The sequence below is a fragment of the Capricornis sumatraensis genome, chromosome 5, assembly GCF_032405125.1.
Source record: "Capricornis sumatraensis isolate serow.1 chromosome 5, serow.2, whole genome shotgun sequence".
Classification (NCBI taxonomy): Eukaryota; Metazoa; Chordata; class Mammalia; order Artiodactyla; family Bovidae; genus Capricornis; species Capricornis sumatraensis.
The window spans coordinates 101,672,017-101,685,390 of record NC_091073.1 but is presented as its reverse complement, the minus strand read 5'-3'; the positions used below and the strand labels follow the sequence as shown (position 1 = coordinate 101,685,390).

At 40.5% G+C, this 13,374-nt stretch overlaps 1 protein-coding gene across 1 annotated transcript in view; it reads right to left on the bottom strand.

The window, feature by feature from the left end:
* Positions 1 to 13,374, bottom strand: part of EXOC4 (exocyst complex component 4) — an 816,431-nt gene that overhangs the window by 751,472 nt on the left and 51,585 nt on the right. The window contains exon 4 of the mRNA XM_068972655.1: positions 10,712 to 10,896. Within this exon, the coding sequence (XP_068828756.1) occupies positions 10,712 to 10,896 (185 nt within the window). The remainder of the gene's footprint in view (positions 1 to 10,711; positions 10,897 to 13,374) is intronic.

Below are 13,374 nucleotides of genomic sequence, written 5' to 3'. Positions count from 1 at the left end.
AACCCTCTTGACACTCTGATTTCAAGTATTCCCCCAGTCTATTTCATAAAGCAGTGACTGTCACAGACAAGTGAATAAATATGCATTTTAAGGATTCCAAATATTTACATTTTTATCTTTTTAGTTCAATACTAGGTTAAGAAAATTAGTGGATATTCTGATGATCTACATGACCACCTTATAACCAAATTATACCATGCAACTTCAGTACCTCTTTGTTTCTGTATTAAACTTATCAGCAAAGGAAGAGCAAATAACACCTTATTGTGATAAATGAATGAAAGTTTAAATAGTTAAGTCCAGTGTAACTTGTGTTTTTCAAGCTGGAATCTTTATTTGTTTAAGATACACTGGGAATTCACTATGTTTAGTTTCCTTTAAAAAAAAAAGTTCATAAATTTCATCAAGCTGAGAATCACACCTATGAAAGATGATTTAAGAAATCTCAAATAGGTTAATTCAGCATTCGATTGCCCATTTCACCTTTTCCAAAAAGGTCCAGCAACTCATCTTATTAACTTTAGCGTCTCCATATAAACACAATAATTTTAAGTGACACAAAGACTATAAAAAACAAATTTTCAAGATAAGTCCCACTTATAGACATCTGTTAAGTACAAGAATGTAGGCGTTGCCAAGACAAAAACACCGGCTGAAGAAACTGAATCATCTAATCACTCTGCATTTCCAACAGAAAAGCTTCTCTAACTCATGTTCCAAGGACAGACAGGTCAAAGCCATAGCTCTCGGCAGCTTCCAGTCCCAGTAACATCACCAGTCACAGTGGCCATGGAAGTGATTCTCAAATGAACTGGGAAGGGAGAGCAGGCAGTGGTGAGCAGGAACAAGACTACACCTTCAAGGAAGCTTCCTCCAAGTGGAGAAAAAAAAAAAATGTGTGGAAGTCGGAACATCGACGATAGTGACATCCCCACCTGCCTCCCACCACTCCTTTGAAACCAAAGGTATCCAAAGGTATGTGTGTATTCTTAACCCAGGTATGTGTGCATCCTTAAGCAAATTAAAAAATACGTTCTTTCAGAAAACTTTCAGAAACTAACTTTTATTAAAGGGCAAAATTATCCTTTACGGTATTATTTTTATTGAATGTTAACAATGTTAACAGCAAGGAGATCCAACCAGTCCATCCTAAAGGAAATCAGCCCTGAATATTCATTGGAAGGACTGATGCTGAGGCTGAAACTCCAATACTCTGGCCACCTGATGCAAAGAACTGATTCATTTGAAAAGACACTGATGTTGCAAATGATTGAAGGTGGAAGCAGAAGGGGACGACATAGGATGAGATGGTTGGATGGCATCACCAACTCAATGGACATGAGTTTGAGTAAACTCCGGGAGCTGGTGACGGACAGGGAGGCCCGGTGTGCCGCAGTCCATGGGATAGCAAAGAGTCGGACACGACTGAGCGACTGAACTGAACAATGTTGACAGTTATCTTTTTTGGCCAGGAGGGTAACTATGACTGTCATTAACTTCTCCCTTTTCACTTATGACTAGGAACAGGGAATCATTACTCAAACAAGTCTCAGTATCTGCCATGTGCTTGGCACTTCGCTCAGGGCTGAGCATCCAAGAAGTATGACTAAGATATGAGCTAAACCCAACTTCACGCATTTCCAAGTGCTGGAATCACTTGCAGACTAATGCAAAACCGCAAGTGAAGAATAAGACATAAAAGTTACAGAAATAGCATTTACCAGGAATTGAACTGACATAGTTAGCTCCAGTAACTCTTCTCCAATACAAAGCTGTAAGTTCCTATTTGCCTACACTATCTTAAGAAAATCTAAAAGAGCCTTCCAATCCACTGATTTGCTATAATCATCTAATTATAAAACCAATTCAATCACATATTTATCCATTCAGCTTTTGTACACTGACTACTGTTATCTTCTCATTTCTTCTTCTCAGCTACCTCTCTTTTACCTCCATCTTATTCATAACGAAAATAGCTCTGTGCACCTGCCTAGCCTCTGGACACACATGACCGAAGAAACAGAGAATAACCACTACTGTTAACAGTGCTGTTTCTGAGTAATCAGGAAAAAGTTAATTTCAACTTTAAATAATAGGAATAAGACTGGATAAATGCAATAAGTATTCTGATAACAGAAGTAGAGGAGCTATTTTTAAAGCATTGATAAATGAAGGTATCGATTAACAGGAAATTGAGGTACACAGCCAGAATACTGCCTGCCACAGCTGTAAATGAGGCGACAGTTACTACCTGCACAGTCCTACGTATACGTGAGCACACTACACACTTCTGTAGGCACAGTCCTACGTATACGTGAGCACACTACACACTTCTGTAGGCACAGTCCTATGTATACGTGAGCACACTACACACTTCTGCAGGCACAGTCCTATGTATACGCGAGCACGCTACACACTTCTGTAGGCACAGTCCTATGTACACGCGAGCACGCTACACACTTCTGTAGGCACAGTCCTATGTACACGCGAGCACGCTACACACTTCTGTAGGCACAGTCCTATGTACACGCGAGCACGCTACACACTTCTGTAGGCACAGTCCTATGTATACGCTAGCACGCTACACACTTCTGTAGGCACAGTCCTATGTACACGCGAGCACGCTACACACTTCTGTAGGCACAGTCCTATGTATACGCTAGCACGCTACACACTTCTGTAGGCACAGTCCTATGTACACGCGAGCACGCTACACACTTCTGTAGGCACAGTCCTATGTATACGCTAGCACGCTACACACTTCTGTAGGCACAGTCCTATGTACACGCGAGCACGCTACACACTTCTGTAGGCACAGTCCTATGTACACGCGAGCATGCTACACACTTCTGTAGGCACAGTCCTATGTACACGCAAGCACGCTACACACTTCTGTAGGCACAGTCCTATGTATACGTGAGCACACTACACACTTCTGTAGGCACAGTCCTATGTATACGTGAGCACACTACACACTTCTGTAGGCAGTCATATGTATATGTGAGCATAATACACACTTCTGTAAATACAGAGGTGCACACAATTCACTTTAGATTAAAACCTAAAACTACTTTCTCAGTTCTAACCTAAAAATATATTTCAGTTAAATATAAGGTGATAAACAGCTTGCCATCTTAACTTTGAAAAAACATAACCTGCTGACTTTATTATCAGAGCCAGAAGGGCCCTCTAACTCCATCAATAAACTCTTAGAAAGTCAATTTACTGCAAAACTATTTTCATAGACTCATTTCTCCTTCTAATATTTTCCCTTGGGCTTCAATTTTCTCCTTTGTGAACATTAACCCAAAGGCAAGTAACTCTGGAAATGACTTTTGGTTTTTCTCTTCTTCTTTTATGGAAGGACTTAGTCATAAAAGTTCAAAAGAAAGGGGGCACACCCACTCATTTAGCTACTACAGATAGGAAACTCAACAGAAGGTACCCGCTGTTACATATCACATATCAACCTCTCAGTTTCAATTTCAGAAGCGAGAAAAGGCCTGTCTTCATTGTACATCAGAAATAAAGTTGAGAAGTATTAGTAGCCTCAAAGGGTTTTCAATCCTTCAGAGGACATGTTTTTGAAAACAAAAAAATAAAATAAAAACTAGATTGTTATTAAAAGCAATAACAAACACTGGAGAAAATGTGGGGGAAAAGGAACCCTTATATACTGTTAGTGGGAATGCAAATTGGTATAGCCACTACAGAAAACAGTAATGGAGATTCCCGGAAAAATTAAGACTAGAATTACCACATTATTCAGATATTCCACTTCTGAATTATTTATGCGAAGAATATGAAAACACAAATTCGAAAAGATATGTGCACCCTATGTTCATAGCAGCACTATTTACAGTGGACAAGATAAGGAAACAACCTCAGTGCCCATCAACATATAAATGGATAAAGAGAATATATGCATACACACACATACACACGTGTGTGTATACATCTTCTATTGTTGTGTTAAAATATGTATATATGTATACATATTCCTACAATGGAATACTACACAATAATAAAAATATGAGATCTTCCTCATTTGCGGTGGACCTTGAAGGTATTAGGATAAGTGAAAAAAAGTAAAAAAGACAAATAACTTTAGGATTTCACTCATATGTAGAATATAAAAATCAAACAAAAATGATCAAACCAAAACAAAACAAATAACATCTGCCTGCAATACATGAGACAGCAGTTTGATCCCTGGGTCAGGAAGATCCCCTGGAGAATGAAATGGCAACCCACTCCAGTATTCTTGCCTGGAGAATCCCATGGACAGAGGAGCCTGGCAGGCTACAGTCCATAGGTTCGCAGTCAGACACGACTGAGCGACTAAACCACCAACCACCACAGAGAAGAGAGTAGTGTTACCAGGGAGAAAAGAGGTAGGAGGAGGGCAAAACAGGTGAACCGGGTTAGCTGGAGAGTGATGGATGAAAACTAATTTGTTGGGACTTCGCTGGTGGTCCACTGGTTAAGACTCCACACTTCCAATGCAGCAGACCTGGGTTCGATCCCTGGTCTGCGAACTACATCCCACATGTTGCAACTATGACTTGGTATAGCCAAATAAATAAGAATATTTTTTCAAAGGAAAACTAATTTTTTGGTGATGAGCACACTGAAGTGCATACAGAAGTCAAAATACAACGTTGCAGACAAGAAACATACAATGCATAAACCAATGTTGCCTTAAGTAAAAAGTATTAGAATGTCAATTAATGTGAGTTGCTTCTAATTAATATGAATCATCTAAATGGCTTTATTTTCAAAGAAATATTAATAGAAACTACTTTTCTTTTTAAATATCTATGTGGTCTCAAATTTTAAATCAATTCAGAATCGTTCACAACTGACTTAAAAAAGAGATGATACACATAAATCTTTCTAGAATAAGATAGCACCCATCCTCCCAAAATCAGAAACTGTATATTGTAACTGAGTGCCTTGATATTTAATAACCACATGGTGGCAGCCAGGAAAATTATAAAGCGAAATTAACCACACCAAAAACAACCCCCTACCACTATAACCCCTAGGACTTTCTGGCCATTAAATATCCATCCAACTAGGAAGGATCTACTTCAAAATGTGTATCATTTCAGTATCTCAAGCCATGAAGTCTTTTTCTTTTTTTTTTTTTTAAGAAAGGTTAGCAGTGCTAACAGCTTATTAAATGTTTGCATTTTAATTAGAACTTATCTCTGTTCCTCCATTTAATAATAAATATGTCCACCTATATCCAAAATTCACAGCAGCAGCTCATTTGGTTGATTTTATTGTCAAGCTAAAACTTAACAGAGGTGATCTGAACTCTAAGTTGTAAATCTAATAACTAATATATTCACCCTATAACCCAACAGCTGGTGCAGGACCTGTCAAAGAGCAGGTGCTCGTAAAAGTTGGTTAAATCAAACTCAGCTAAGAATGATCTGTCGAAGATAATGTGCCCTGAGTGAGAAAATGTAACAGAATAATGAATCAGGAATGCCTTGCATGGTAATTCTCTATAGTTCTAAGATCTGCCTGAACATAGAGAAAGAATCATGAATGATTCAGAGGGTAGAGAAGTCAGAAACAGTCATGGTATCAAATGATAACCCAGGAGAGAAGACAAGCAATTCAAAATAAAGTGAAGCTAATATCTAAGAAAAGAGGGAGGGAGAAAGCCCTGAAAGATAACAAAACAGACACACATAAAAAGGAAAACAATTTAAAGACAAAATAGGCAGGGAGCAAATAATACAACAGAGTCAAGGACACCCTTTATGCATCCAGGGACAAATATGGTCACTGAAATCCATGGGTCTGAAATGTTCTCCCCAATGAGCTAGAGTGTCCAAGGAAGCAAGATCAAATCAAGTATTAAACCCAGGATGCATGCAAGAAGTAAATGGACTAACCATTTTTAAAATAATACTTTATAAGATGAAATCAGTAAAAAAGTTAAGTATTCTTTTTTTTTAAAATATAAAGAAAATTTAAATAAGCTTCCCTTGTGGCTCAGAAAGTTAAGAATCTGCCTGCAATGCAGAAGACCCAGATTCAAACCCTGGGTTGGGAAGATCCCCTGAAGAACAGAATGGCAACCCACGCCAATATTCTTGCCTGGAGAATCCTATGGACAGAGCAGCTTGGTGGGCTACAGTCCATGGGGTCGCAAAGAGTCAGATACGACTGAGCAACTAAGCACACATGCCTTTCAAAACAGTTAACAGAAAGGAGTCTTTCCATCCCTACACACACACACACACACACACACACAATCATGTAGACACACAAAAATGTACACACGCTTTTTCAACAGCCTCTGGATCGCCCTGTATAGAACATTAAGCCCTAGGTTCTCTGTGCCTTTGTGTGACTTCTTTCATTTTCTCCTACAGTAGAAATCTGTTGCTGGGTGTTTGCTTTTGGATACCAACAACTGGAACAGTCTTTGCATTTGGAGAGACTCTCCATGAACTGGGTCGAAGCAGGAAAAAGAGGGCACTTCTTCCCGCTATTCAAGCTGACATGTCTCAGGCTCCAAGAACTGGAAGCTTCCAGACTACGCTTTGAATCTTGAGGAAATAAAGAAAGAGGGAAGTGACATTTAGGGATCATTCACCTTGAAAATTCAGCAATTGCGGGCATGATGTCACAACCCGACCAGACCCTTCCTGCGGCTTGCCTGTGATGTACACCCAGCTGCTTCATCTCCCTTGGTCCCTCCAGGGTTTTAGAGCCTGTCTATAGAGACTCACTTTCCTTAGATTCTGTGACCTACTTGATAACTTTCCACTAAATTTCTGTCCTTGTTTGTTACCAGGACTGACTCTGCTATTCACAGTCAAGAATATTGGCTAAAACATCGTTCTCTATAATAAAGAATATGTTTTATTTGCTTCTGTCTTTTCTGACTTTTCAATATAAAAATCTTTATATATATCTAGGTTAATAAATACAAAATTAAATGAATTAAACATATTTTCTCTATAATTATTAAAATCCTTCTGATTGATCTTAAGAATTCAGCATTCCTTTCCATCTCCAGCTTACCCATATTTCCCAGTCTCTACTAACTTCATATAGGGATATAAATTCTATTTACTGTTACAGAGTATTCTTTAATCACACAGACCTTCTTTTTCAAAAAGAGTTTTCAGCTTATATTTCTGATCAAAATATTTCAAATTATTACAAAAAATATTTCAGTTGTTTATATGCAAATTTACATATTTAACGCTGTGTAGTCAGTCCTGGCAGCAGTTTCAAACTATCTACAACTTTATTGTTCTCAAGCTGCTAATTTTGGTTCCTATCTTATAGCTCATCTTGGAGCGTTTTTCTCAGGAAAAGAATTCCAGGTTTGTATTTTGTGTTAATTTATACCTGAGAATGTTGCTGTGTTGTCTATGTACGCTTGGCTGGATATAGACATTTTTGGTCCCAATCCTTTTCCATTCCTTGTAGACTTTGCTCTGCTGTCTTCCAGTGTTTTGTTAAGCAAATCCTGGTGAGCCCCACTGTTGCTCCTTTCTAATTATCAGGACTAGTTTCCACTACATATAAACAGAAGACCCAAACAGCCATGACCTGAGTAAATGAAAAGGATTTCCTTCTTGTCATATAAAGACACAAAAAGCCCATTCAGAGGTGTAATGGAGGCTCCATGTCATTAAAGAGTTTAAGACCTGATTTCCATTCTCAAGGTCACCTAGTGTCCAAGACAACAGCCCCAGTCCAAGTCCTTGACAGGAAGTAAAGGCAGGCAGGTAAAGGGTAAAAGAGTGAGCAGACCAGCTTTGCTGGCACCTCTGAAGAATGTTCCTGTGAGTCCTGACTCAACATCTTGCAAGTAGAAGTCTCACTAATCACCTTCAGGTACACCGAAGGACGGCAGCAGGATGGAAAATGTGGTCTTTTAGCTGGATATATGGCCACCATGAACAAAACAAGAGTTGCCATTAAAAAAGGAAGGAAAGGGGACTCCCCTGTTGGTACAGTGGATGGGTGTCCACCTGCCAAAGCTGTGGTCCGATCGCTGGCCCAGGAAGATTCCACACGCCACACAGAGCACCTGAGCCCTCAGGCCACACCCCCTGAAGCCTGAGCACCCAGAGCCTGTGCTCCGCGACAAGAGGAGCCAACGCAAGGAGACGCCCGCCCACCGCAACAGCAAGCAGCGCCCGCTCTCCGCAACCGGGGAACGCCCGCGCACAGCGACAACCACAGCACGGCCAAAAATAAGCGAAGAGTAAACGAACAATTAAAGAAAACAAAGGCGAGGATGGGCTGGGTGGGCATGTAACTATCTCTGTCAGAGCAGGGAACATAATTTTTCTCCCTGGTGCTTATAGTATTCCTTGGTTAAATTCATAAAAAGCTTTCTGGTTCTATCTAAGAGTCAGGTTTTCACTAATTTTACCTTGAATCGTTTTGATTTGCAGACCAAGGTCTTTTTTTCTGGTTCAGCAGGTTTCTTTCTTTACACTGCGAGCGCTGCCACTATTTCTCTCTGTATCCGTTGGCTAGGGCTGTCACCACGAAGTACCACAGGCTGGGCAGCTTCAACAACAGAAATCTGTTTTCTCACCATTCCAGAGGTGAGGAGTCCAAGAGCAAGGTGTTGGCAGCGGTGGTTTCTCCCGAGGCCTCTCTCCTAGGTTTGTAGAAGGCTGTCTTCCCACTGAGTCTCCACATGGTCTTCCCTCTGCAGAAGTGTGTGTCCCAATTTCCTCTTCTTATAAGGACACCAGTCATGTTGAGTGAGGGCCCATGCCAATAACCTCATTTTAACTTAAATGACCTCCTGGAAGACCCTAGCTCCAAATTTAGTCACAGGTTCTGGGAGTTAGGATCTCAACACATGAATTTTAAGGGGACACAATTCAACCTATAACATTATCACTTTAGTGTCGTTCTATACAGGGCTTAAAGTCACTTCATTGATCACTATTCTCCATCTTTCACATCTACTATCTTTCTTTCATCATTTTATCTTTTCCTTCTTCATGATAAGGTTTCCCTTCATATCACTGATTCAATTCTTCCAGTGTTTTAAAAAAGACTTAATTTCCCTATCAATATTTTCATTTTCCTTACATTTTGTTCCTGCTTAGTTCTTTTTGCATCTCTCTCAATCCCATTCATATCACTCCCCACTATCATTGCATAGAAGCTACACGCTTGCTACATACGGCGACAGAATCTCAGTCGTGTTCAATAATAAGCACATTCTGGTGACTGGATGACTCAGGCTAGCCAGCTCAGCTGAACTTGGCTCGATTCCACATGACTCCTCCTCCTCCAGGGACCAACACCATCATGTCAGTGACAGACGCGTGACAGGGCATGCTCCCTGGCACAACACATTTCAGGCCCCTCATGTTACATGCTAACAATCAGCAAAAGCCGGAGCCCAAGAATCAGAAAGAAGGAAATACACTTTTCCCACTCAAGTGGAGGGGGAAGGCTGATAATTCTGAGCAATTACGTAATCTACATCATCTTGCATCTTTTGAGAAACCTTCAGCTTAAGTCTCCTAAACATTTCCTATTTAGCTTTATAAATCCTTTCCTTCAAATAAATGCTCTTCTTTGAGACCTCAATGTAATGCTTCTTCCCTTATGCTTATAAGGGAAGGGGCTTTTGTTTTTAATCCTTACACAGGAACAAATCTATTTAGATCCACTATTTACCACCAGACACTCTGGGAGGAACTTCCTTAGCACTGCTCCCACCCACCACTTGACTCTCAAACAAGGTTGTATTCAGATCCAGTGCTTAGGTTAAGTCTAAGGTACATGCCTATAGCTTAGTTTGTGTGCCTAAGGTTTTCCAGTGCCCATCTGCAGAAAAGAGATGGAAACTCCTCTTTCTCTGTCACAGGCTCTGATTGAACTGAAGCATCACACACAAAGTTGGCAATTTGGGTTTGAACAGGATAGGATTTTATAGACTTCATTCCCAGCACGCACTGCTTCCAGCATTCCTCTCATCTACAGCCCGATGAAAAAGTGCCAATAGTACAGAGTGCTCAACTCAACTGCCCTCTGAAGAATCTTACTTCTTCAGTTAGTTTAGGGCTATTTTAAACGATGTTGGGAGGACATACGCAGTGCACAGCTATCTGACACACATTAGTGACACCAATGTCCTACCATCTTACCATCTGGTCTTATTCCCTACCAGGTCTCCCCTAATTTAATAAATGTTCTGAGTCCACCCAGGCCCTCATCACAGGACTGAGCTACACCCAGACCAAGGATAAAACAAGTGTTCTCACTCAACCTCGCCTGAACTGCCCCAGAAAGAGGATTATACACAACTCTAAGTAACAATCTCCTAACTTCAGTTCATATGCCTACATTTCTTAATTAGGAGGACTGCACTATCATTTTAAGGGTTTTTCTCTTCCTTCTGAAATATACCAGAGTCTCTCTGATCGAGGACATTAAAAGCCCACAGTAAATGTTTCCTATGTATCTTTACATAAAAGGACCACAAGAAATGTGAAGTGAGGGGATGAACAAACACTCAATGTCAGCCTTTCAGAACAGGGAGCGTTTGTTATCACAAAACCATCTTACATTTTCAGAAACAGTATGTTAAAAAGACAGGTAAAATAAACTACAACCATATTCTGGAAAACAAATAATATCCCGTAAAGCTTTATACCGCCACAAGACGCTGTGCCAAAGAGCCTCTTTGACTAACCTCATCCTCCCTTTCTCCTTGTTCTGCTGCACAACTCGGCTAGTGGATCTGATGTACAGGTGCCGATGCAGCTCGTCTATGAGAACCAAGTGGAGGTTCATCTTCTTGCTGTGCAGCTCCAGCCTGAGGTCACTCAGTCCTTCCACCTGGAGCAGTGGGCCCTCCAAAGATTCGACTGCGGACACCTGGAGAGGGAGAAGAAAACGATTCAGACAACAAAATAGCCCCACAATATTATAAATAGGAAAGACTACTGGCTTAGCTGGTAAAGAATCTGCCTGCAACGTGGGAGACCTGGGTTCGATCCCTGGGTTGGGAAGATCCCCTGGAGAAGGGAAAGGCTACCTGCTCCAGTATTCTGGCCTGGAGAATTCCATGGAATGTATAGTCCACGGGGTCGCAAAGAGTCGGCCATGACTAAGCGACTTTCACTTTCATCTTTTCAAAGATACTGTCAAAAGAGTTTGTGAGAACCTCATCAGCACACAGGAGACGTTGAGTATAATGTGGACAGGCCTGGCTCTGCTCTTGAAGAGTTTAACAGATATTGCTGAAGAAAACAATCACGATAAACATGAAGGCACCTCAAGCACCTCAACACTGTGTGTGCTATTTACTATTCCCACACACACTGCCTATCAATGGACACAAACAAAATGACTTCCCAATAATCGTTTTTATATCCTTACAAGAAGTCCATGTACTAATAATTTAGACCAACTTTTAGTCAAACTTACCTTTTAAGATTAAGACTCAGTAAAAGCACACTATATCAATTTCTTTAAATAATTCTCAGGGCCATTATGAGTCAGAGCTTGGTTGTCCTAAGTCTACACACATCTTTACACATGGTCAAGTCTCTCTGGCTCTTTCTCATATTCACATACACTCAGAGGGAAAGGCAGTTCTACGTGAAAGCTACAAGCAAACAGTAGCAGTTCTTACCTCTCCTTGGGCTGACTCAGTTTGATAGAAGAAATGGGATTTGAAAGGTGAACAGAAGATAAACTATGAAGAGGGAGATTCTCTTGGTGTAAAGTGCAATTTGGAAGATTTTAAGACAAAAAGCACTGAATGTATAAAAATGGTGCAGCAATGCCTACAACAAATGGAGAAGATGAGGGACTCAGGGACTTTGGAAAACAAAGCGCTAAGTGCAAAGGAGGGAAAAAAAACAGTATGTATTATATAATCTCATTTATCCATATATATAAAATTTTATTTGTCTTTTTATATGTATAGGAAAAGAGAAACACCAAGACTAACAATAATAATGATAGTATTAGTAGTAGTAATAACAAAAATAGAGAAGAGATGACTACAAGTGGACTCAGGGAAAAGAGCCCTACCAAGCTCCCTCAAGGAATTAATGTTCAATGACTATTCCCTGATTCGGTTATACATCTAAATAGTCCTCATTCACACAGATAAAGGCAATAACCAGTACCACTCTGCATGTGCATGCTCAGTCGTGCAGTCAAGTCCAACTCTTTGCAATCCCAAGGACTGTAGCCTGCCAGGCTCCTCTGTCTATGGGATCTACCAGGCAAGAATACTGGCGCAGGTTGGTATTTCCTTCTCCAGAGGATCTTTCCCACCTAGGGATGGTACCCACGTCTCCTGCATCTCCTGCACTGGCAAGTGATTCTTTTTACCACTGAGCCACCTGGGGAACCCTAGCAAGGGCACTACTTCAGGGTAATTGTAATTATGGATATAAACATGCACCTTAAAAATCATGCATTTACACAAAAGCAATCGAAAGACAGTAGAAGTCATAAAACATCAGTGATCAAAAATGTTGATCACAGATCTATCCTAACACACGCAGTAATTTAGGGGAGTAGGGAGAGTGAATATAGAAAACTCTGTGGCTGCCAAATACAAACCTGCCTAAGATAGGGAGGAAAAGGCAATGGCCTAGCCATAAATACATCACTTGCTTTGTGATGCGCTATAATCAAATGTCACTAGCAAATAAGTTTCCATAAGTTAACCAAGACAGAATCAAGGAATGAAAGAGTGACAAGCCCTGGGCCAGCTCTGCCCTCTGAAGCCTGCCAGTTCCTGTTCACGCTGACTTGCAACAGCCGCTGCTATGAGAGACCCTGGGCCTGGTGCAAGCTGCGGGCAATTCCAGATAGAAAGACTGCCTGCCTCACGAAATGACCAAAGTGTCCCCAAGGAGGAAAAACAACAACAAATTCATTTATACTTATGCTCTAAAATGGATTTTTAACTCGGGTCTCTAGCAGAGAAAAGAGGATGCATTAACCTTTAGTGACATCAAGATCCAGAAAATGAAAAATAATTTGGTAAACCACTGGCCCATCATGTAGCCTTATCCCTCAAGGTAATTAAATCCAGCTGAGATATTTAAGCTTAAAAACCACCCACTGCACAGCCATACTCAATTTGCTTGTAAGAATCTGCATGAAGATTTTTTTTAACCCAAACAGCTCATGTTCCAAGTATAAAACTATATGACAATGTTAACTTTCAAAGCCGCTTAATTTTTCTTAAATACAGCTAAAGCACTTAGCACAGTGCCTGACCTATACTGAGTGCTCACTCAAATTATTTTTAATAGAACCTATTTACCACATGGATAAAGCAACCTCAGAGGGTGTTTCTAACATGTTTTAATGCAGCCTTTGCCGTAA